At 45.8% G+C, this 25,433-nt stretch overlaps 1 protein-coding gene across 2 annotated transcripts in view; it reads left to right on the top strand.

The window, feature by feature from the left end:
* The window catches only part of ERCC4 (ERCC excision repair 4, endonuclease catalytic subunit), a 338,934-nt gene that overhangs the window by 128,105 nt on the left and 185,396 nt on the right, over positions 1–25,433 (top strand). For both annotated transcript variants that reach the window (XM_078663097.1, XM_078663096.1), the window contains exon 2: positions 1,355–1,535. In XM_078663097.1, the coding sequence (XP_078519223.1) occupies positions 1,355–1,535 (181 nt within the window). The remainder of the gene's footprint in view (positions 1–1,354; positions 1,536–25,433) is intronic.

The raw sequence follows: 25,433 nt of genomic DNA, 5'->3' as shown, positions 1-25,433 counted from the left end.
GGCCAAAGCACACCCAGGCACTAACGTACCCTACCAGGTCCCCAATTTGCAGGTAATCTCAAAAGTTCAACAAGGATTCCAGAACACAAGCTCGTCCAGCCACTTTAGCTTCCACTCAAGTCAAAGGCAGTTTGCTAGGATTGTAACAAAATCAGCCTCTTATGCTGCTGCCTTGAAGTGGTTGAAGTGATATTGCTACTATTTACTTCAATTGCTCTGATGATGCTCCTTTTCCTTATGTTTCTTTTTTCCTTCTCCTTAAAACTCTGGATCTAATCCTCTCCCTCCCGCCAATATACTCGAGGTCAGTGGAGATAAAGCGGTCAAGGGAGTGAGAAGTGGTGGATACATATGTGGCCCCAGCAGTAGCAGTAATCTCCTGCGGGGTTACAGACCACTGTGTCCTTCTTGTGTAATAAGAGGAGTGGGAGGCGGGGAGGGAGTTGGAGAGGCTTTACTGTGCCCAAAGCTGTACTCTGTGCTGGTACCTAGACTGGCCTCCTCCGTGTTCTTCCCAGTCTCCGTCTCAAATCTGCTGCTGCTGCCTAATGCACTGGATAGCTCAAGCCTACGACCTCCTACCTCTCGCACAATCCCCTCTCAAAAGAGACCATAGGCCAGTGTATCAGTGAACCCATGGTTCAGCGACTCCCTGCAGCTTGGTGTGTGCTGGGCTGCTCTGAATCGCTGCTGTGTCTCATCGGCTTGCTGCCACTGCCTCTGTTCCACTCCTGTCTCTTCCGCTCCTGCCCAGTTGAGCTTAAGCTTTGGTTTGGGCTTAGGCACCGGTGGGCGGGCGGTGACAGGAGAGTGTCAGGGTGACAAGAGAGTGGCAAGTGAGGCAGTGGGCCAGTGCTGACAGCGACCGGTGGGCATGTGCTGGCTGGTGGCAGGAATTCATGAAGTGAGCAAGCTCCTGGTGTGTCTCTTCTGCAGCCGGAGATGGGTGGTAAGCTGGTGCCCGCTGTGGCACGAGCAGGAGCCCCCCTGCGCATCCTCTATGCAGCACAATGTTTCTGCAGGACTTCCAGGGCGGGTGAAGGTTTCCAGGGCGTAGCTATTCTCCGACAATGTTCAGTAGCTCAGAGAATCTGCCACTTGTTAAAGATTCCTGTAGCTTTTTGTATGTTAATTTTCCATCCGCATCTTTTTTTGTGTGTGCTGTGCATGTGTCATGTATTTGTAGGCACCAATACTTTTGGTCCTTCATGGTGCCCAAGTTGTACATTACAATATACACATCTACTCTTACCATGACACACTGCCATTTGTCTCCACGTTTCGTGAGCTAAAGCAGTGAACATTTGCCAGCCGCGTTGCCTGTGAATAACATTTCTTACTTTTCTTTCTTTAGGAGTATTTTATTGAACAGCTGAGATCAGAAGGAATTGCTCATCTACCTCGGATTGTAACCAATGAAATTACAAGCGGTGAGAGATGCAATGTTTACATGCAAGGTGGTGTCTTGTTTGTCACAAGTCGAATCTTGGTGGTGGATTTCCTGACAGACCGAATACCTGCCAATCTCATCACTGGTAAGTTTGCACAAAATAATCTATGGAGTTTTTTAATACAACAAATAAAAACGTTCTAAAAAACTGCACTTGCCTACGAAAAGAGCATTTTATTATTGGCAAGACTTAAAAAAAAAAAAATAGCAGTGACCACTGTCCCAATGACTGTTTGTTATCTATATATATTTAGGTTTTTAACCTTTTACTATGCAATTATTTATCTTGATATTGTGCATTTTCTGTAAAATGTGCTCCTAGTTCGTAACCCATGTATGTTCATAATTAATCTTGAAATGTTGCTTTTTGAGTGTATTATTGTGAAAGTTTGTGCAACGTCCTCCCCAACCCGGGTACTAGCTAACGACACATGGAGCGTAGTATAACACGTTGTTAGACCTGGCACCTTGGCGTGGGTCTCCCTTCCATTTTTGCTGTTGCCTCGTGTGATTTTGCTGGTGTTTAGATGCCTTGGGCACTCTGCCACTGCTGTCCAATGCCACAGTGCAAGTGCTCCCTATTGTAAATTAACCCCTTCGACGCTCATGCTCATGACGAGCTCAGCTCGTCATGACTTACGCCTCTCGTACGCTCATGGCGAGCTCAGCTCGTCATGAACCGCGGGTTTTTGAAAAACGTAGCGCACAGCAGGAAAACGCTTAGCGCGCATGCGGTTAAGGTATCGATTAGTGATTTCATGATTGGCTGGTATGCTTTACCTGTCAGACCCTAGTACAGTGCACCAGGAGTGCCCAAGGCTTGCAAACCAAAGGCTGCTGGTGGGCTTGCAGCACTGGTTGTGCCACCCACAGAAGCAGCCCGTAAAAGTGTGTCTAAGGCCTGCCATTGCAGAGCCTTTGTGCAGTCCGGTACTGCCATGTTGACTGAGCACGTGCACCCACTTGTCAATCCCTAAACCTTCCCTTTTCTTCATATCAGACACCCCTATGGTAGGCCCAAGGGCAGGGTGCATTATAAGTATAAGGTAGGACAAGCCCTGGTGAGTGTGTGGCCTGTCCTAATATTGAATTACAGCCATTTTCGTTTTTTACTATTGCAAGGCTACCTGTTCTCCATAGGCCAGAATGGCCAGTTAGATTATTACAATTTATAACTTGGGGAACATGGTAGAAATTTGAGTTTAGTATGCCTGAACTCAGGGTGATAAGATACATCTTTTAGTGAAGTTGATTATATCATTTTGTATTTGAAAATACCACTTTTAGAAAGTAGGTATTTTCTTGTCTAACTATCCAAGCCTGATCTGCTAGGTTGTGTATTCCTTGTCTGGAGTTTGAGTGACAGGGGCTGGGGGATTCCAGGAGACAGGATGAGTCATCCCAGTGGTGAATAGAGAGATCTGCATCTAGATGGGAGGGAGGAGTTGCACCTGGGACCTGAATAGGGCTGTGCCTTCCCTCCACAATGCTGGCTCCACCTCCTGTGGTGCGTCTGCGTCTGATGTCTCTGCCCTGCACTGTGAAATTAAAGAAGGAGTCATGTCAACAGAGTGCTCCATGGCTGACCAGAACTAGTTTGGACTAGGCAAAGGCCTCTCTGCCTTCAAAGAACAACAAAGAGAAACTGGGTATAAAAGAGGGGTCCCAAACCCCAGAGAATTAGATCACTTTTGGACAACAAGAAGAAACCTTTGCTGAGGAGAAGAACCAGAAAAAACTGAAGAGAGACTATCCCTAAGCTGATGTGCTGCTTGCGGGATTGGCCTACAGTGGTTGCCTGACTGCCAAAGAAAGGAGAAAGGACTTTGTGTGCACTTTATTCAACTTGTAAAGGATCTCCAAGGGCTTGAGAGAAGAGCTTGCCTCGTGCTGAAGACTCTGGGACAACAGACTTCAACCCCCTGCTCCCCAAGAGTTCTTTGGAAGTGTCTGCTGCTGTTTTAGGCGAGCAGGGGTTATTTTAGCAGTGTCCCTCTTACCCTGACCAGAGGCAAGGGTCCCTATTTGTCACAAGTACCTACCTGTGCCAACTAGAGACCCCCAAATCTAACACACGTCTTTATTCTTCTGCATGTAACGCAAACTCAACATTCTAAAACTGCATTCACTTCACTATGCTCTAATGCTTAGGTCACAGTTCTACGTAGTCAGTCAGGAGCCACAAGGGTTCTGTCATTACAAAGTTAGACAACACTACATCTCCCCCTCTGTTTAATAAAAAATAAACGACAAATATATACACAATCATAGCTCTTCAGTAAGTCAGTTTTGACAGTTTAGTTTAGTCAGTAAGTCTTCATGGAGCTTTGATCACACATCCTGACTGTCTTTGGAAACTGGGGAAAGGCAGTAGAAGTGTCCATGACGGGCATTGATGATGCACAAACAGCAGCTGCCAGGGGTCTTCACTTGTCCTTTCAGACCCAGTCTCTACATTGATATCGGCCTCTCAAGCAATAAGCCACATGTTGGAAATGTGAGGAATCTTACTTAATGTACTTCCCAGGATGTTGGGTAAGTCACCATGTGTCCTTTACTGATCACAACATGAAATGGTTCAGCATCGAAAGGATCATCGGACTTTCTTTTTCTATGCTGACGAACAAGCACTCTATCTCCTCTAGTGAACGTAACATCTTTTGAATGTCGACACTTATCTGCAAAGGACTTCATTCTCCTCTTATGATCTAATTCCTTCATGTGGGACTCATCCTTATAGTTTGATCTTCTGTTGGTCCAGTGAGGTAACTTGGTCATCTTTGCTCTCCCGAACATCAAGGTTACAGGGCTTTCACCTGTGGTCGAGTGAGGGCTCGAAAAGCTCAAAGAGTCGAATTTAAGACAGTCTTAAGGTTGAGCTATTTAGTACACCACGCTGGACAGCTTTCTTAAGAGTACTCATGAAACATTTGACAAGGCCATTGTCCTGTGGCCAAAGAAGTGTGCTCTTCTGATGCTTCACATTAAGATGACTGAGAAAGTCTCTGAATTCTCGACTGTTGAAAGGTGAGCCGTTGCCAGACTTTATGATCGCAGGAACACCCCAGGGTGCGAAAATGCAGTCTAACCTCTCAAATACATGTTCTTGATTGAAAGACAAGAGATCTTCTACCATTGGAAAATGGTAGTATAAGTCAACAATCACCATCCGGTGATGTCCATTGACAAGAGGATCGAAGAAGTCGGTGTCAATTCTTTCCCATGCATGCGTTGGCAACTCTGCCATGTTTAAGGGGTTTCGATGACAGGCAGTTGCTTAGATGATAGGCCTTTAATTCTTGTTCAGCTCTCTCGTCGAGATGTGCAAACAAGTCTCGGAGAGCTCGTTTGTTGGCAACAATTCCACATTGTCCTTTATGGGCCATTTCAATTATCTGTTACCGCAGACTCTGGAATGACCATTCTCAAACGTCTTAGAATAATACCTTCATGAGTAACGGACAGTTCATCTTTGACACTTTTAAACTTCTGACATTCTGTCTTTGGTAAGAAATTGAGGGTGCTGGTACCAAGACTGATGTGTAATAATGTCTTTCAGTTACAGCATGTCACTATCTTGACTCGTGGCAGTGACAATTTGTTCTAACGAAATGGCAGCTGGGTTGCTTGATTTCACTATGAAATTATTTAGGCTTCAGCCATCTAGGAATGGATGCCGGGCAATGTAGAGGCACTCACGAGAAGTAGTCTGCAGGGTTCTGATCTTTCCCTGGAATGATGTATGATGGTGTAGTTGTATTCTTGCAATCGCAGACCCCAACTTTCAATGCGCGGATGATCTGCCAAAAGATAGTCAACAATGCTTGATGATCTGCCAAAAGGGTGAAAGACTTCCCATACAAGAATATGTGGAAATGTTCACAAGCCTACACCACTGCTAAACTTTCTTTCTAAAGTGGTGAGTAAGCACGTTCAGTTTGGAGCAACAGCGACTTGCATATGCCACAATACATCTTCAAGCATTTGGGTGTCCCGGTGCTGTGCAAGGATGGCGCCTAATCTGACAGGGCTAGCATGAACAATAACCTCAGTATGAAGCTTTGGTTCAAAGTATGCCACATCAGTAGCATTCTCAATAGCTTGTTTGATTTTCTTGAAGCTTTGCTTGCATTCATATGACCAGAGAAAAGAAACATTCTTTTTCGTCAAGTCTTTTAACGGCGCACTGACAATGGCAAAATCTTTTATGTATCTGCAGCAGTAGCTGGCCATGCCAAGAAAGGAATGGAAAATGGAAACATCATGTGAGGGGCTGGCAGTTGACAGCGTTTCTACTTTAGCTGAATCGGGTGTCATGCCCCCATCAGAAAAGATACGGCCAAAGAATTTTAACTTTATCTTATGGAACTCACATTTCTCTGCATTCAGGTTAAACCAGCATCAGCGAGCAACTGACACACATGCGTGAGAGCTTTGTCATGCTCCTTGTGTGTAGATCCGAAAACCAATTTCGTCACTATAATTGAAAGCATTTATGACTGGTTCTATGATACGTCATTTGATGACTTCTTGGAATAGCTCTGTAGCTGATGACACACCAAAACTCTGTCTTTTGTAACAGAACAGACCCACATGTACAGAAAAGGTTGTAATGCACCTGCAATTCTCATAGAGTTCCAACTGATGATATTCCTTATTCAGATGAAGGCGAGAGAATACCTTTGCACCATTCAATTGCGTTATGATGGCAATGCTCGACCTGGATGATGATCTCTTTCAGTTGCATTGTTCGCTTGTGCTTATACACCAAGATGTGTACAGCTCCTTCACTGTCCTTTTTGGGTACTACAACAATGAGAGAAACCCATGGAGTTGGACCAGTGGAACGCTCAATTATTGTATTGCATTGTATTGTAATTGCATTTATATAACTCTTACTACCCCTGCTGAGGCGGCAAAGTGCTTTTTCGACGAGTAGCCGGCAACTCCGGAAACCATAAAGGATTAGTGTTGAATTAGTATAGAGAAATATGAAGGCAATATGTGTGGTAGATATGTTAGTCAGTTATTTGGATTGAGAAGGGTAGGGGAGGGATGGAAGAGGTAAAGAGGTTTGCATTTATATAGAGCTTGCTACCCCTGATGGGGTGTTGAATCGCTTTTTTGGCGAGTAGCAAACTACTCCTGAACCCATAAAGGATTAGTGTTGAAAATTAGTATGGTGAAATATGAAAGTAATTTGAGTGGTGTATATGTTATTCAGTTATTTCGATCGAGAAGGGTAGTGGAGGTAGAAGAGGGAAAAAGGTTTGCATTTATATAGTGCTTGCTACCCCTGATGGAGTGTTGCATGTTTTCATAGAGTAGCACGCTACTGTGGAACCCATAAAGGATTAGTGGTGAATTAGTATAGTAAAATATGAAAAAGTGGGCAAGTTAGTCTGTTATTTTGATTGAAAAGGATAGTGGAGGGATAGAGTGAAGGATTTAGACTTTTTTTGTTTGTTTTTGGTGGTCATAGTAGTAGGAGGTGACTTGGGATGAGTTAAAAGGGGTGTGGAGGGGAAGAGTCCGAGGGAAGAATTTATAAAGGCTTGTTTTGGGTGATTGGTGTAGTAAAAGATGTGTTAAATGATGCAAGGAGGGGTAGAGTATGGGCGAGTTTAGAAAGGGTTATTTTGGGGATCAGAGTAGTGGTATGGGGTTTGGGATGAATGAGACAGTGGGTGTAGAGGATATATTGATAGAGCTATAGAGTGAAAAATAGTGTAGTGCATTGCAAAGAGTAATAGAAAGAAGTTTGAGATGAGTCAGAAAGTTGGGGTAGAAGATAGATTGAGAGAGGTATAGGATGATAAATAGGGTAGTGCATTGGATATGCTTAATTAGAAGAAATTGATAAATATCTGGATCCATAAGTACATGGAAAGTATATGGATGCATAAAGGAGGTAAATATATGTAGATTAAAGATATTGATAGAGGTATAGAATGTGAAATAGGGTAGTGGCTTGAATATGCTTTTTTATTAGAAAAGTAATAAGTATATAGATCCAAGTACATGGAAGGTATATAGATGCATGCATTAAGTAAGTATATGTAGATTAAAGATGCATTAGATAAATTCTGGTTTTCAAGTGTTGTACTTAAAAATGTATGTTATTTCTTTTTTTAACATAATTATTCTACATGTTTATACAAAGCAATACACAAAAATAGGTACATATCTATAGTACAAATAAATGCTTATATACAGAGGGATATGCTGTATATTTCTGTTTGCGTATGGTGCTTATGTGGGGAAGAGCTAATTCTTGAGTAGTTTCCTGAAGATAAGGTGGTTATCCGTGGATCTTATGTTGGGGGGGTAAAGAATTTCACAGTTTGGGTGCTTGAACAGAGAAGGATGTGCCACCTATGGTTTTTTCCTTGTAACTTTGGATTTTGAGGCGAGGTGCCACTCTAGAGTGGAGGTTCCTTTGTTTAATGTGTTTGGTGATTTTATTCCTGATGAAGAGCGGTCCCATTCCATGTATCGATTTGTAGGTGATACAAAGCAGCTTGAACGTGGATCTTCTGGCAACCAGTAACCAATGCAGGGCTTTGAAGGCAGGTGAGATGTGGTCTCGCGGTTTGATATGCAAGAGTAGTCTGGCAACTGAGTTCTGAATCTGTTGTAGTCTTTTCATGGTCGTTAAAGGGGACCTGTGGTAGAGGCTATTGGCGTAATCGAGTTTTGACAGAACAAGGGAGATGGTAGCTTGGACCTTGTGTGGAAATCCTAAATGGGGGAAGATTTGTCGCAGAGTTTTTATAGTGACAAAGCTTGATCTTGCTAGTTTGTCCTCGTGGGCATTCATTGATAGCATGGAGTCCATGGTCATTCTGAGGTTTCGTACTTCCTTCGATACTTTAGGTGGTGATCCCAGTTCATCAGGCCAGGCGACAAGCGGGTCATAATATTTCCAATCTCCACATGTAAGTATTTCCGTTTCGGAAGCATTCGATTTGAGATGGCTCCAAGTCATCCATTGATCCACGGCTCTGAGACAAATGAAAATTGGTACGTTTCTAATGTTTTTGGGGCATTCCAGTTGAAGGAGTGTGTGTGTCATCTGCATAGTAGTAGCACGTGAGGTGAAATTTATTGATCAGTACTGGTAATGACTTCATGTAGATATTGTGTTTGAGTAAGGATTCAAGTTCTTTTTCAACAGCTTCCTGTAATGAAAGGCAATTTGTGTGTGTCTTTGAGCAGTAGGACGGATGTCCTCATTAATGTGTAATTAGACTTTCATAGTCTTGTTTTCCCAACCCATGAAACAACGAAGGGAATTGGCTTACTTTTTCGTGATGAGCATTCATGTTCTAGTTCATGGATAACAGACCCGTATCAGCAGCTGTGCTGAAGCTGAGTAAACGGGTGCTTGATGCCGTACCTCGAAGTGCATGAATGGGTGCTTGTACTTTAGTTTTCTTGTGTTTCATCATTGCTACAAATGAACCTTGACTTTTTAGTGGCGTCGATGTAGCCCACTTGTATGTTTTTAGAGCAAGGTCAGTGGTATAAATGATAGGTGTGTAGACGCTATAGGGAATTTTCACTCCAGGTTATTCATGTGGAATTGACTATTAGTAACGGTGCTATAAGGTTGGGGAGAACCACCAGCCTCCCTAAATCTCCGTGGTGAGACCAACAGAACAAAGCAAAAGATACACCCTAGCACACGTCATTTTCAATAAACAATTTTTTCAGAAGTTATTCATTACGTGTGCTAGGGTATAACTTTAGCCCACTTGTATACTTAAGTTTTCGATGGCATTAGTCGGGTCAAGAGAGACAGTTCATTATATTTCTTATCCGGCATAATATTTATTGATGCACCACTATCGTCAATTATTGTTCAATACCTTTCACTATCTTTTAGTGCGATTTTCGGATTTAGTTTGAATGACTTTGGTGCTTTGTCATGTTGAGTTCTCTTGGACTGGTATTTTTCCTCTCATACGGCCATTCCAACATGCACATGTTTCTCCGAGCTAAACAGCGACATAGCACAACCATTGTTTGACTTGGGTCTTTTTGGCAGGTTCATCCCTAGACTTTTTTGCCTTTAGCCTCTGGCATAGTAGTAGTGATTTTAGGCCTCTGCACACTTTAGCACTGTGGCCCAGTGTAAATTGCGGGCGCACTCTGAGTGCGTATGCTAAGAGTGGCCTGCCCTCATATAGGAATGCATGGGGGATATGTGTGTCCATGGTGGTTCCTGATATGTGGGGAGTGCAGAGTCAAGTTTAGTATGTGCGAATTCGTGAGAATACATGCTGCGTGATGGTGTGCACAGATTTATTGTGTCTAATGGATTAGTGCCACTTTTAGAAGTTGGCATTTCTGTGAGGTGTGAGATGTGAATTGCCTGTCGGCCTGTGAGTGACAGGGGCTGGCTGGTGTGGTTGCCTCCAGGAGCCAGGTTGAGTCTGCCCGGTGGGGGATAGGGAGATCTGCATGTAGATGGGAGTGAGGAGTTGCACCTGGGACCTGAATAGGGCTGTCCCTTCCCTCCACAATGCTGGCTCCACCCCCTGTGGTGCGTCTGATGTCTTCTTGTGAAAAGGAGAGAGGAGCAGGGCAAAACAAAGTGCTCTTGAAACAGTTGTATCTGGTTCTCCCCTTGCCTGCACCTTTGAGACAAAGTATTTAGCTGTATAAGAAGGGACTGTGACCCCATGTAAAATGTTCTAGTTCTTGTTGTCACTTGAATCTACCAGGGTGTGCTGCTGCTGGGGCTCAGGGGAAGGCTTGCCTCCCTGGGCTCTGCCCAGCCCCTGGATGCCTGGAGGACTTCTCTTTGCTGAGGAGCTGGTTGCTCCATTTATTTGCCCCAGGACTTCTTGTTCTCCCTAGCGCCCTGTGAGCTCTCTGCTTCGTCCGAAAGGACCTGGACTTTCCCTGAATGTGAGGGAAAGCTTGGGGACTGCACAGCACCGGGCTGTAGCCCTTGCTGGAGGAATCCCCAGTCCAGGGATTCCCCCGTTGTGCCTTTACGGCGGGTCCCTACCCCACTTATGTTTATATTTGATTGCAGGTGCCCACCCTGCATTATATCCACTTATTTGATTGTTTTTGTGCGGGGGTACCACCCCGCAACTTTGCCCCTGTTTTGATGTGCGGGTGCCACGCCGCTACTTTGCCTGTGTTTTGGTGCGCGGGTGCCCACCCCGTGACTTTGCCCGAAGTTTTATTTTTAAATTAGAGCGGGTACCCACCCTGCGTATCACCACCACGGCCCGGGAGGAGCGCCGGAAGCAGACGTCCGGCCAGCCGCCTGGTTGTAGGCGGGGCTGACGATGCAAGCCGGAGACGGGGGAACCGGGTGAAGATGTGCCCCATCCTGACGCGAGGCGTTGTGTGGCGGGGCTCCCAGGAGTGAGGGGAGCCCCGGAGGCCGAGTCTCGCCCACGGTCCTCAGAGAGGAGACCGCACCGGCGGAGAGAGAGCAGCCTGGTAAGGAGAGGGCTCGGGGTTGTCCCTGTTTGTTTCTCGAGCGGCCCCACTTGGCAGCCGGCCGTTCCAACAGTGATGGCATATTCATTTTAAGAGCCAGATGGCTCCAACCATTTGGTGATAATTATTTGCCCCAGCCCAGAGGGGCCTATGCTTTATTGCTGAGGGGGCATATTTGATTTCTAGAGCCTAGAGAGCTCCAACGTGCGCATCATTTGTTCCAGAGCCAGATGGCTTCAATGTTTTGCGTAAATTACTTTCAGAACCCCGTGTGGCTCCAGCAAAGGGAGCACATTTGTTTAAAGGGCCAGTGAGAGCCCATGCCGCATTTTCCCTACCTCATAGCTGCCCAGCAAGTAGTGGGCAGCTGCACCGTTTAGGTCTTTTTCATTTTAGGGGACATTTGTTGAAGTCCAGGAGTGAGACGCACTCCTTCGCCCCTTCTCTGCCTGCACAGCTGCGCAGCACTTAGTGCCAGCTGCAACGTTTAGGCCCTCCATTTAAGATTCCCAGCTGCCCAGCAAGTAGTGGGCAGCTGCAATGTTTAGGTTTGCGCCAAGTGCACACCCTTGTCTGTCGCTGCATTGGCAGCAGCCCTGACTTTTGGACAGAGGGCATTTGAGCCCCTTAGAGATGGCCTGTTGGCCCTGGGGACTATTAGGTTTATAGGGCGCAAGGCCCTAGTGTAATTTATATAGGTGCTAGGAAATACAATGTTTATATAGTATGTTTTATGCACTTTGATTTATGATTCTAGATGTGCTTTTATGATTATTAGGTTTTACCTACTGTCTTATGTTTTATTTTGATTCTCTACTGTAGTCTAGGTTTGATGTATTCCCTACTGCAGGTTATGTTACTAAGTTTGTTTCCTAATGCAAGTTATGTTTAGGAGATTATGGTCCTCTATATTTAGACTTATGAGGTTGGCGCAGAATAGAGTTCTCGCCCTATGTTATACTGTGCTTGATATGATTTATGTTACGGGTTGACGCTGAGTATAGTGTCTGTGATTACTGGCTGTGTTATAAGTTCCTGATATATTCTTACTTTTACTATTCTTTACCAAGTGCTAATTCTGACAGTGGCCCACGTGGCCCTGTCATGTGTAAATAATCCCCTGTAAATATTGCCTGTGCCAGTTGGCACAGTGTATATTGTGTGATTACCATCTAATGTGTTTTATGATAAATCAAAGGCTATTTTTATATATAACCTTGTGTAGAGTTCCTTTTGTGGTGTGCCTAGTGTGTTGTTACTGTGTGTGTTGTGCAAATGCTTTACACATCGCCACCGAGATAAGCCTAACTGCTCGTGCCAAGCTACCAAGGGGGTGAGCAGGGGTTATCATCAGTGTGTAACTCCCTTGCCCTGACTAGAGTGGTGGTCTCTGCCTGGGTTTGGCGCAAGCCTTAGCCAACCAGAGATCTCCATTTCTAACTACCATCATCTTCACTTACACTTGACATTGATACGGCAGAACTGTTTGACGAAGATGTAAATGTCGATTGACTTTTTTTGGTCTCGATTTGCCACAGCTGATGTGGTCACTGGTCCTTATGGGCATGCTTCGAACCTTGTTTCTGGAACGTTAGGGGCAGTCATTTTGTCTTTGCGCCGGCACACACTTACTTTTCCCTTCACCTTACAAACCATTATGAAATGTTTCTACTTTCCACAGCCTTTGCAAACTTACCCAATGGTGGAACATTTACCCTCATGTGAAAACGAAAATCCACACCTGAAGCACAACTTCTTTTTCTGTGGAGAATTCCCTCTGCATCCTTTGTCCTTGGGCTTTGGCATACTCTTTGTATTCTTGACTGACTCGCTCATGGAACCTCCGGCCCCCATGTCAGCAGCTTGTCAATCAGCACGCTCTTCAGCTTTGCAGCCATGAGAACTTGCTCCAGACTAGGAGTTTCTCTCCACTTTCGTTGTCTGAACAAATCTGATAAGCATCCCTCAATCAGTCTGAGGCCTAGCGCTTCCTCATCACTAACTACATTGACCTTAGTGTTTGGTAGCATATCCAGTCTGTCAACACATTTTTCAATGGTCTCACTGGCTTTCAGTCGTTCTTTACTAAAGGTGCACCATTCATAACCTACATTTGGCATTCAATTGAACTTGAAATTCAAGGCTGTATGTAATTTCGTCTAGCAAGACTCTTAAGGTACTTGATAATTCTCTTGTTATCTGCTTCCTCAATTGCATCAATAAAATCATCAAATGTCTCTATCCAGGCTGTCCACCTGTTCCCAATATTCAGGTTTTTAGCCATATTGAATGGCGGTAGTGGTTTCAAGAAGGCAGCGGCATTGTAACCATTGGTGGATCTTACTGATAAGGAGAGTAGAGTTCTTTCCGACGCTGCTGTGTGATCTTGTTTATGCAAACCATCTCTGAGACCTTGCGACATATTGGCCTCTGAATCATCTTTGATAATGACCGGAAACGTGACCCCTTTATTGGTCTCCATTGGAAAAGCAAACTTTCATGATTTCGATCGCTGCTCTCTGCTTTCTGAACTTCAAAGACCTTTTGAATTGTTCTGTGACCCACTTGGCAGCTTTTGGTGGGGTGTCGCTTCGGGTATGGACAGCTCTGCATGTACAACCCGAGTGTTCCCTCTGGGGACACTCTCTCCTGCGCTGTGACATGATGACTCTTTAATCAGTACTGGTAAGCAGCTGACTGTTCCTTGTATCACTTTGCCTTCAAGTGTCTCTTTGTGCTGGTTGACAGCTTGTAAATCTATGCCTCGCAGCGCCTCTGTTCGCAGTGTTATCTTGCAGTTTGCTGCTCTTTCAAAACCTGATTGCATCCGCCTCTTGCGTTAGCATTCTGTATGATGTATGGCGTTGAGTTCCGTAGTAGCGCAGTACCTCTCTTTGCAGCCTTCCAAGCAGGATCTCAGCTAACGATATTAAAACATCTTAGTTATGCTTTAGTTATCTTCAAATGCCTTACACAGACTGGGACTGTGCTTTGACTCCACATATGCCAAACGTCGATTCTGCACTTAAGAGGCACACATGGCATGCACAAGCAGTTTGCTAGACCATTGCAAACTCTAGGAGTGCTTTGTCTATCTTAGCGTTACTTATCCCTTACCTCATCACCAGTTGTAGCGTCCTCCCTAACCCGGGTACTCACCAATGACTACGCCACACACGAAGCTTAGTATTACACGTGTTTATTGCAGAAGTCAAGCCCCTCCTCAAGAAACCCTCCGCAGACCTGATGGACCTGAAGAACTACAAATCCATCTCTCTCCTCGACTCCTCCCAATCCAGATTCCGCAGTAACCGCAGCACCGAGATCGCCCCCCCTTGCTGTCACATACGACATCGCATGTTCCTCAACCAAGGCCACACCGCAGCCCTCATCCTACTGGACCTTTTAGCAGGTTTTGACACCTTCCCCTAACGCACTCTTGCAGCCAGACTCCACGATGCCGGCATACAGGGAACCGCCCTCGACTGGCTCCGCTCCTTCCTTGCCGGCAGAACCCAAAGGATCAGACTCCCGTCTTTCCTGTCCGAACCCACAGAAACCAACTGCAGAGTACCCCAAGCATCATCGCTCAGTCCCACGCTCTTCAACATCTACATGGCCCCCCTCACCGCCATCGTCAGACAACATGGACTCCGCATAATATCTTATGCTGATGACACCCAGCTCATCCTCTCCTTCACGAAGGACCCCGAAACCACCAGACTCGGAGAAGACCGTAGTCCTCATCATTGGACCCACCCCCTCAGCTTGGGACAATTCCTGGTGGCCCACTGCCCTCGGCAACCCCCACGGACCACGCCTGGAACCTCAGCATCATACTCCACTCCTCCCTCACCATGACCCGACAGATCAAGGCCGTCACATCCACCTGCTTCAACATCTTCCGCATCCTTTGCACGACCTTCAAGTGGATCCCCCCTGAAGCCAGAAAGACCGTCACCCGCGCACTCATAACAAGCAGACTGGACTACGGAAACGCCCTCTAGGTTGAAATCAACAAATCCCTGTTACATAAACTCCAGACCATCCAGAACACTGCAGCCAGACTCGTCCTTATGCATCCCACAACATGAGACCATCACCCAACACCTGTGAGACCTCCACTGGCTCCCTGTCGAGAAGAGAGTAACCTTCAAGCTACTCACTCATCCATGCCTACAAATGCCTCCACAACACTATACCCAAATACCTCAACGAAAGTCTCCTTCCATGTACCCCAAAAAAAACCTCCGCTCCTCCGACCTCGCTCCTCCGACCTCGCCCTATCAGACACGCCGTGCATTCGCATAACCAGAGCGGGCAGAAGAGCCTTCTCCTACACCGCAGCCAGAGCCTGGAACGAGCTCCTGGTCCACGTCAGACCCTCCCCTACTCTGCACACTTTCAGGAAGAGCCTCAAGACCTGGCTTTTCAGATGACTTGGAGCTGCAGCCACCCCTCTACCCCCCCTTCTCTTCCCCCCCCCAGTGCCTTGAGACCCTCACTGGTGAGTAGCGTGCTTTAAACACCTTGATTGATTTATTCTTCTTCTTGTAACCGCAAACTCAACATTCTAAACTTGCCTTTACTTCACTACTCTCTAACGATTACGTCACAGTTCTACGGAGTCCATCAGGACATACTAGGGTTCTATCATAACAGACTCACATGACACTACACTTTGTTGCAGGTCTTTGCAACTTCTTACGTAAGGTTGTGTGTTTTATATCCTTCACTCTATGGCAACTCTGTTATGTGGTATGAGTTATTCTAAACTGTAAGTTTTAAGCTTTTTCTGTATCTTGGCTTTGAGAGCTTAATAATTTAGTACTGAGATACTACTTTGCCAAATAAATCTGCTTCTTGTGTTAAATATTTTAAGCATCTTTCAGATCTTGTATTACTGGCATAACAAATATGTAAAAGATTATTTCATGTGGGATATAAGGTTATTTTGGTTGGCAAGAAGAATCCATATAGCGTGCCACCCACTCAAAATTCCACTAGATGTCAGTATAATGCAAGAGCCGACAGGACGACCTTGAATTCTTTTAAGTAAGCGTGTTAGAAGTGACAAGCTTAATATATTCGATAAGCGTAGAAATGGCCAGTAAAATGTTCATGCTATTACATTCACTTGTGTTGCCGTTCAAATAACATTGAATCATTACTAGTAGCTAACGATAACACGCAATTATTTCTTGCAATGACGCAGTAACATTGTCACGTTATTTGAAGGCTAACATGCCGTGGTAATCTGAGTCACCGAGCGCATAGTGTTGAAATCGACACCACGATATATATGATAAATAATATAGGAAACATTATTAAATAAATAAGCGTGTTTATCTGTCGTATATTGAGGCCTTACATTAGCAGAAACTTTTCCCTCCCAGGAAAAAATATTTTAAAGTGCATACATAGAGAAGCACTTTCTGTCAGCCCTCCTCCTTAAATTGGTCTGTTGCAGATTAATTTCCATTTTACTATGACCACCCTAGCATACACCGTAGTGCAGTGGGTCAACCCACTTCAGCCATTGGCCTCCATGCTGTGAGTGACAGTGTTTAACCAAGCACGCTGCATGCGTGAGAAAAGTAGTCCCCTTCAGAGATGGAAACTGGTTTCTAACATAACATAAAAAATAAAGCTATACCTCAAGACTCCCAGCCTCTGACCCCTGCACTTAGCTGTTTTACCTTCCAGACACCCCAAGAGTGAGTCACTTTTTGACTGTCTAAAGTAGTTATCAGGTGTGAATGGAACTACTTAGTATTTCTCCATGTCAGGCCCTGAGTGCCTGACATGAAAGAGGTGTTTTCTTCCCCTCCATCTTATGGTGCGTGGCCTTTGGCAACACTGCGAGTGCCCTTGAGGAGTTGAACCCCCCGCCTCTCAGCAGCTCAGGGTGCGGCACAGCAATGAGAAAAAGACTGCCGGAGAACCAGGATTCAGCTTGTATGTAAAGTCCCAATCTCCTTTGGCAGCTGTTCATCTAGCTTCCTATGGCACCAGTTCCCCTCTCCTTCATGGCACCCCTTTATCTGCCCTCCCGTTTGTCCGGTCAGCCGTTAGCTTTCTCCTCCTTCCCCGTTGGCATACCTGCTTGTGTTGCCCCTTCCAAAATGTTCTCCAGTCCATTTCCTCCTATGGCACCCGTTCTCCTGCCACATCATCTACTCTCCCTCCCACCCACAGGGAACTCTATTCCATTGACCTGCTCTTTCCCTCTTAACACACATTATTTTTTCCCATTGCACTGATTTTCCGTTTCCCCCACAAAAGCACCTGGCCTACTTTGAGGAAAGGTCCCCCACTCCCGCCGGATTAACCAATTATCCATGTGAAATGCATAGAGCTCAAGGGAGATGTTGTCGTATTCTTCAGCTATCTTAAAGTAATAATATATCTTTTGCATTTGTCTATAGCGCGAATTCAACCCGAAGGTATCGAAGCGCTTTACATGAGCACCAATCACGTTACATAAGGACACATTTATTTTTGGTAGGCCCAGGGAGATTGAGTGACTTTGAGTCACAAGATTTTGAGCCTACGCCGAGATTCGAACCTGGTTCCTCAGCTCCAAAGTCGGCAGTTCTGGCTGTTAGGCCACATCGTCGTCCCCCCTCTCCCCCCCTCAGAGGCAGGGAAGTGAATGGAATGTGAGGATGGTGTTGGAGAGAGTGCAACTTTTTAATTAAAATCTGTGCTCTGTCTAGGGTTGTAGACATCCCCCTACCCAGAGCTTTCCTGTTGTGAGGCGTTGTGCTACTTTGCTGGCTCTGCAACAAAAATAAGGCGAATTTAGCTTTTATGGGGATACTAATTTTATGTTTGAGGCCACACAATTTGGTTCAACATGGGCAGCAGTGGTCTGGTCGAAAGGGAGATGGGTAGACTATTCAGTACATGTTCGAACTGTCGCAGTGTTGAAAATGGGCGCACAAGACAGGAACACTTGACTTGGAATGCAGTTCCAGGCAGGCAACTCTCGAACTTGAATCTACTATGCCCTATGCCAGTACTGGTACCTGTAGAACAAAAGTGATCTTTGTGCTTTTCTTTTCAAATCTGTGTATTAAATGGAAATTTCCAATTTTTTATATGACCGTATATGAGCATTAAACAAGATTTGGTATAACACAACGCTGGCTTCAGAAGTTCACGTAAGTTTGGTGTCTACATCATTCCTGTGCATCGAATTTCTTATAGTCCTAATTTAATGCATTCAATTATATCATGCTGCCAACCGATAACTGTTGTAACAGTAAACAGAAAAAAGAAGTAACAAGAAAGAGGAAAAGTTCAGGGAAGAGGAGAGTGGGTGTGGGGTTCTTCCAGTGGAGGGATCCCAAGTTTTCCCTTACAAATCTAAGGGCTAGGTAACGGGCTCCCTGCAGTGTCACGCTGGTATGTCTCATGCGAGGTATCCGTGTACTGGATTGATGGGGTGTCCTCGAATAATTGTAGAGTTCGAAGTTTAGATGGAGTGAAGCATGTATGTTCTAATTTGGAAAAATTATCTATTAGAGGTTGCCATGTGCTTGTACATTTAGGTTTAGTGTTTGTTATCTGGGACGGGAGGAGTTCCATTGCCATAGTGTGCCATAAGCGGGTGAACCACATGGCGATGGGTAGTCTAGTCGCTTTTTTTCCAATAGAGGGCTATTAACTGTTTGGCAGTTCCGAGCATATGTGATGTAAGGCGCCAGTCTGCGTGGGTCATGGCAAGAAGCATTGAGGGCCTAATTCCTAGGATGACCACGGTAGGAGTAGTTGGTATGGGGTAACCTACGACATCTTTTATTTGACTTAGTACTTCCTTCCAATAGAGAGCCAGCAATGGGCAGGACCACCATATGTGCAAGGAGGTGAGGGCCCCTGGAAACTGCGACCTTGTCCCAGATTTCTAGCACTGTCTTGGGGGGGGGTGGGGGGGGGGCGCTATGTACTTGCTACACGGTCGAGATACCAGTGGAAGCCAGGCTAGGTCCCATAGTGGTCTGCAGGCCACTGCCCGATCCATATGAAGGCCAGTACTTCTCACTCTTGCAAACTACTCATTCCGAGACGTATCGGAGGTGTGATGCCCAATAATACTCTAGGAAATTTGGACCTGCTAGTTCATGCTAGTTCTCCTCTCTCGAGGTAACATTAGGAGATTGTTTGGAAATCTCGGGCGCTTTCTACCCCATATGAAGTTGGTTTGGTCTCATTTCAAGCGCTGTATGGAGGCTTGCAGTATCTGAGTGGGGAGCGTTTGAAATAGATATAATATTTTTGTTAAAGCAGACATTTTAATTGCATTTAGCCATCCCAGCCATGAAAGCGGTAGCAACCTCCAAGTTTGCAAATCCTCGAGCACTGCCCTCCTATAGTCCAACCAGTTAGCCTCCGTCCATGTAGTCATTGTGGAGGTTAGATTAACCCCGATATTTTCTATCAAGGGGTGAGAGATTGCAGTTTCAAAATATGTTCATTGGGGATTGTCAAGTTCAGTGCCCAGGATGTAGCAAGGGTGATTTTGAGTCCAGAGGTGGCTTTGAATGATTTTAAGATTGTTATCAGAGCCAGCAATGAGGTTTTGGGTTCCGACAAGGTGAGTAGGAGATAATCGGCAAACAATGCTATCTTGTGTTTGGTACCCCCAAAAGGGATACCGCTAATATCTCCTGATTGTCGAATGGCTATGGCTAATGGCTCTACCTCAAGAGCAAAAAGCAGGGGGGAGAGTGGGCACCCTCTCTGGTGCCCCTGTGTATGTGTATCTGTTGCATGAACAGACATTTTACCCTAACATGCGATTGGGGAGAAGCGTATGACACCATAATTCTGGAGACCATTGTAGGCCCCAGTCCTATCTTCTGGAGGGCCGCCCGTAGGAAGTCCCAGTCCACCCGATTGAAGGCTTTTTCAGCATCCAGCGATAGGAGGCAGGCAGGGATACCCCAGCGATGAGATTTTTCTACCATGTGAGCTAGCCGACACACATTGTCTGCCCCTTGGCTTTGTCGAATAAATCCAACTTGATCAGGGTCAATCAAGCCTGGGAGATAAGGCTCTAGGTGATTGGCCAGGATTTTTCTATAAAGTTTAGCGTCCGTGTTAAGGAGTGCAATAGGGCAGTAAGATGAGCCAAGAGTATGGTCCTTGCCAGGTTTGGGAATGAGTGCTATTTCTGCCATAGCCATTGTGGGTGATGGGCAAGTAATGTCGGTGAATGAATTAGAGTCGCAATAATTTGTCTTGTATTTGCGGAAGGAACATGCATTAGAAATGCTCCGGCAGGCTATCTGGTCCTGGTGTTTTACCGACTGGCAAATTCTTCAAGCTCGATGGAGCTCTTCTAGTGTGATTGGCACTTCAAGGAGTATGTTAGTGTTTTGTCTAAGGGGGTCCATGGGCAGTTGGAGAATAGTGAAGGGGTGAGAGGTCTTTATCATATAGGGCAGAGTGGAAGGTGTGAAAGGCTTTAAGCTTATCCTGTTCAGTTATTGCCCAGGTGTCGTTTGCGATTTTTACTTTAACAATGTGTACCTTTGTCTCCCTCCGCCACAGCCTGTGCACCAGGATGGACCCTACTTTGTCCCCCCCCAATCATAATACCTTTGTTTCAGTGCCAGCAATGTTCGTTCTGCCCAGTTTGTCCTGTGTGCTCTCAATTGACCCCGATGCATAGCAAGGCATCATTTATAGGCTTGAGAGGATGCTGATTCGTCCAGTTTCTCCAAAGGTTTTATGTCGCTAGCCAAATTAGCCTCTACCAATCGAGCTTCTCGACTGCATGCTATCGCAATGGACGTAATGACGCCCCTGGTGGTTGCCTTGAAGGCGTCCCATAGGACAGGGCGGGGGGTTTCAGGGAGGTCATTGGATGTAAAATAGGCTGAGTTCGCTGTCCGCAACTCTGCCACTTCTACAGGATTGTGCAGTATATTGGGGGGGTGTATAGTCGCCATTGAGGGTTAGGGTGGGTTGGGTTTGTGTATTTTTGCAGTAGTAACTCTAGGTGGATGTGATCTGAGATGGAGATGTCAGACATAGAGATAGATGTTATGTCCCATGGAAGTGAATGGGAGAGGAAGAAATAATCTATGCAGGAATACGAGCGGTGTACGTGCGAGTAGTAGGAGTATTCTTGCACGTCTGGAGAGTGGGAACGCCAAGCGTCTATAAGGCTAGGTCAGTAAGGGCTTGCTTTGATGCAGCAGACCTCGCCCCAGATTCCCTGAAAAGAGCTAGTGATACTGTCCAGGTCTGGGTCCTATACCGAGTTGAAATCACCCTCTAGTATTAATTGGCTCCCTTCATGCATCACTTGGTCTCTCAGTAAATTTCTAAGAAAGAGGTCCTGCGCTTGGTTGGCTGCATATATGTTGAAAAGGGTGAGAGGTTGGTCCCATGTTGGATGTCAATTTTGATGTACCGACCCTCCCTGGCTTTCATTACCTGTGGTTTACCTCGATCTAACCCTACCTGGCACAGTATTGCTACCCCAGCAGTCTTCGTTTGGGAGGATGCCCAGTATTGTATTGGGTACCGGGGATGGCTCTTACGATGCGTATCTGATTGCTGGAGATGTGTCTCCTGTAGAAATATGATATCCGGGTCTTGATGGAGCAAATAGGGCCACATCTGGCTCCTTTTATTGAGGGCGTTGAGGCCTTTTACATTCAGGGAGAGGATTTTGACACGAGTGGTGCGCATTATTGGAGTGGGATGTAGTTGCTAGAGATGTAGGGTTGCTCTATGTAGGGGGTCGATCCCAAGTGGCGGCCGCCTCCCTCCCGAGGTTGTCAGTCGTAAAGATGGTTTAATGTTATCAGGGGAAGGGGGAAGGTCTGAATGGGTCTGTGAGAGTAAAAGCCAAGATCCATTGCAGCAGATAAGAGCCTCGATAAGTCCCACATATTATATATTTCCAGTCATGGGGTCAGCCTGTGTCAGATTTGTGTTCCACCCCCGGTTACAATGGAAAAGTGAAGAGTAGGTAGGGGAAAAAAGGAAATCAATAACAGTAAGAGGCCAACAGGGCCAGCAAGCTCCATTCCAGTCCAAGAATGGCTTTCATGCCGGAGCACGGGTCATTCCAAAGATGTCACTTTCTTAGGGGTAGAATTGGTGAGGGCGGGCTAAAAAGAAAGGATATGTCTCAATTCGAAGGTCCCATCTCCCGCTGCCAGCCTGTGCCTGGGCAAGAGAGAGGACCCCTCATATTGTTCTATCTTGTATTCCTTGCTGGATTCTGGGCTAAGATTAGTCTGCGGACAGTAGAAGGTGTTGGCGTTTAAATGCTGATTTCTCCTGTATAGTTGTTCATAGATGCATAAGTTCTAGGTATTGTCCCTCCATACTTATAGCGGGTGCGCTAAGCTCATGGCTTGTTCAGGATATGCAGGGAACACATAGTTCGGGTATTTCCGGTGGGTATGTAATGTTATCCAGAGGCTGCTGAAGAAGGGGTGGGTGACTACAGCCATCCATGGTTCAGAGGTGTTGTATGATGTCTTGCTTGGTTTGGGCGTCGCAACGTTACTGGGGCGATGTCTTGATAGAGTTGGATAGTGTTAGTTATGACTTACTTCATGAGGCCGTCAATATTGCTTCATTTTCTGTGAAGAAATGTACCCTTGTAAGGATGTCTGGCACAAATTCCGGGCAACCAGGGGCTGTGGTTACTCGATGTGCCCTATCTAGAACAAGTGGGGATACGTCATCATCACCTCTAATTTTGTGGAGCAGTTCTGCTGTAAATGCCATGATGTTTGGGCCCTCCACTCCTTTAGGGATGCCTCTGGTTCGGAGGTTGTTTCTTCGGCTTCTATTTCCAAATCCTCCTGCTTTATCTGGAGTTCAATATGTTGATCTTCTAATACAGCCATTCGCTTCCAGAGGTTCTCTTGCGCTTCCGTCCGAGTGTCTACAGTACGTTCTAAGTCGTCGACTCGTTCCCCAATCTCAGTGATATCTTTTTTCAGTTCTTTTGTAGTGTGTTTAACTAGGTACCTGTATCGATATTCCTATTCTTGGCTCTTGCCCGGTTATAAATCAATAATATCCCTACAACGGCACAGAAACCCGTTTCATATATTTGTCATAGCGCATGCTGTCACATTAAGCAAGCACTATTCCTCCAGCCCCCTAGAAAGCACACCGAGTTCTTAAACAAATCCAAACCTCGAGTAACCTGGGAAATCCCCGCCTGCGATTGTTTTGATTCCGTTCGAGAACTCCTGTAGAGCACTGTAAGAACGACCAGTTCTTAGTGATATCTTTATTGACGTCTTATGTCCATTCTTACGTCAAACCCGGCACCTTTCAGGTATAAATATACCAACGCTGCCTTAAGCAAAGACACGGTGGTGGTGAATCTGGAGCAGCGACTACTTGCCGAGAGCCCAGCTGATGAGAGCCCACGGACGCTGCCCCTCCCCTTTGACGCGCTGAGAGAGACGCTGTCTTTTCTCCTGCCGAGAAATCCAGCTTCCAGCGTTTCCAGCTCGCCTTCGCGTGTGACTGGGATATCGAGTTCTGAGAGAGAGATACCAACCCTCCTGCCTTCAAATCCCCAGGTACTGAACTGACTAAACCCTTACAGAGAATTCTTGAGTCAGATTCTTGGCAAACCAAACTTAACTTAAACTGCTACTTACTTACTCCCTCCCATGTATTAGGCTTAGGTCAGGTACACCGGGGTAGGCGTAGTTGGAAGCACCAGTTGAGTACGATTAGTCAATGTATATATGTATGTATCTATTTTATCCATTTTAAGGTATCATATGGCTAAGAAACCATATCAATGCTTTTACAGTATTATTTCATAATCCTGCTTTTACTGTATGCACTTTACTTAACTATAAGTATTGCAATCGTAGCAATTCATTTCTCTTGTATGAGGAAAGAGACTGCTCAATAAATAACACCTTTTATTGAAAAACGCCCGTCTCTCTTTTTCTCTGCAAATCTGGTGAAACTAAGTACGCACGTATTGACCGAGTAAAATAGCGGTCTTTTGTTTTCACACGACTCTAGAGATACACTCTTAATCAGGGAGAGCAAAGTTGTCATGTTTTATGGTTGTCAGAAACTAAATCCCTTCTTGTCTATCCAGGGAGGTTAAACTTCTCCTTGCCTATTCGAGAAAGTTTCTAGTGAACTCTGAGCTAGCTGGCACACAAAACTTAAGTCTAATATAGTCAGTAGAAGACCTAGTTAACCTCTGTCCTACGTCTATACTACTGAAGATATTATTCCAATGCGCAGAGCCTATTGGAAATATAGGAACTACACTACACTTTGAGGCATGATTTAAATTCAGTTTTGAGAGAGCCAATCTCTGATTTAATTTCTTGGAGGTAGGTATTCATGTAGGCTTGTGTGAGTGGTTCAGTCGTCACTTCTGACAAGGACGCCATAGGAGCAGGGGTTGGAGGGCCAGACTTGTGCCACCGGGAGGTAGCTGGATTGTCTTTGGTCAGGCTTTGGGTAGTGTTCTTACCCGTTTTAGTGCGCGGCATGTTCCATGAGATGGAACCAAGTCTGACTAGATTCAGCTGACGTCGGGAAACTGCTGTCTGACTCTTTTCCTCTCAGCTGACTGAAACCATCGACTCCTCTCCTCAGAACCGGAATTCACAGTTGATTTTCTACTCCGGTCAGAACTCACGGAAGGCTTCTTTCCTCGAAAAGCCGCTCTTAACTAAGATTACCAAAACACGCGCCTTTAGTAATGTGCGAGAATCGGGAAACAGAAACTGTTAACTAAACTATTTTCTCTGCTCCGTTAAACTTCTAAACACATTTCTCGCTCCGAAACTCTAATGCGCTTCCGCTTGGGGCAACGCCGCTGGTGAAGTGCGCAGTTCTGAATAATCACACGCATCACCTGGCCTCGGCTTCTAAGGATCTTAAAAGCTAGACTGCTGACCGTGGCTTAAGCCAGCGGCCATCTTGAGGTTCCGATTTCTCACCTTTTCGGACCAAGTCAGTGTCTTTACCTTCAACCTAGCCAGGCGATGTTGTGCCTGAGCGATTATCGCAATTTGCGGATCATGGGTTCTGACACAGACCGTATGTGGGCAGGGGTGGGGATGCAGTCCCACTGCTCGAACTAGCAGTCGATCCACCCTTACCTTGTCAGTGTGGTCAGCTTTCCGCAGAGTGACCCTGTCTCTCGAGGTTACAGGCCCAAGCTTCCTAGACCGCCTCCCTTCAGGGTGTAAACCTGGACTCTTTACCAAGCCCCACTTCCCCGGGGGTTGCCCGCTGTATTCTTGGGGTCCAAGGATTCTATCCGGTCTCTCTGTACGAAACGTTGGCCCACACTCCAAGCAGTAAATAGCGCAGGTCTATGGGGCGATGTTCAATATGGCCTTTATCATCAGGATCACTAGCTTTTTTGGAATCAGCAGGTTCTGGCTGGGCCTTTAGGACGGCCCAGCAAGCGTCCAAAACCTGATGTTGATTATCAGGCAGGGCTCCAATCGCCCATCCACCCCTACAGATGACTCTTTATTTA

This window comes from Lissotriton helveticus, chromosome 10 (assembly GCF_964261635.1).
Source record: "Lissotriton helveticus chromosome 10, aLisHel1.1, whole genome shotgun sequence".
Classification (NCBI taxonomy): Eukaryota; Metazoa; Chordata; class Amphibia; order Caudata; family Salamandridae; genus Lissotriton; species Lissotriton helveticus.
Note: the sequence above shows the minus strand (reverse complement) of the source record. Positions and strands in the feature narration are given on the sequence as shown.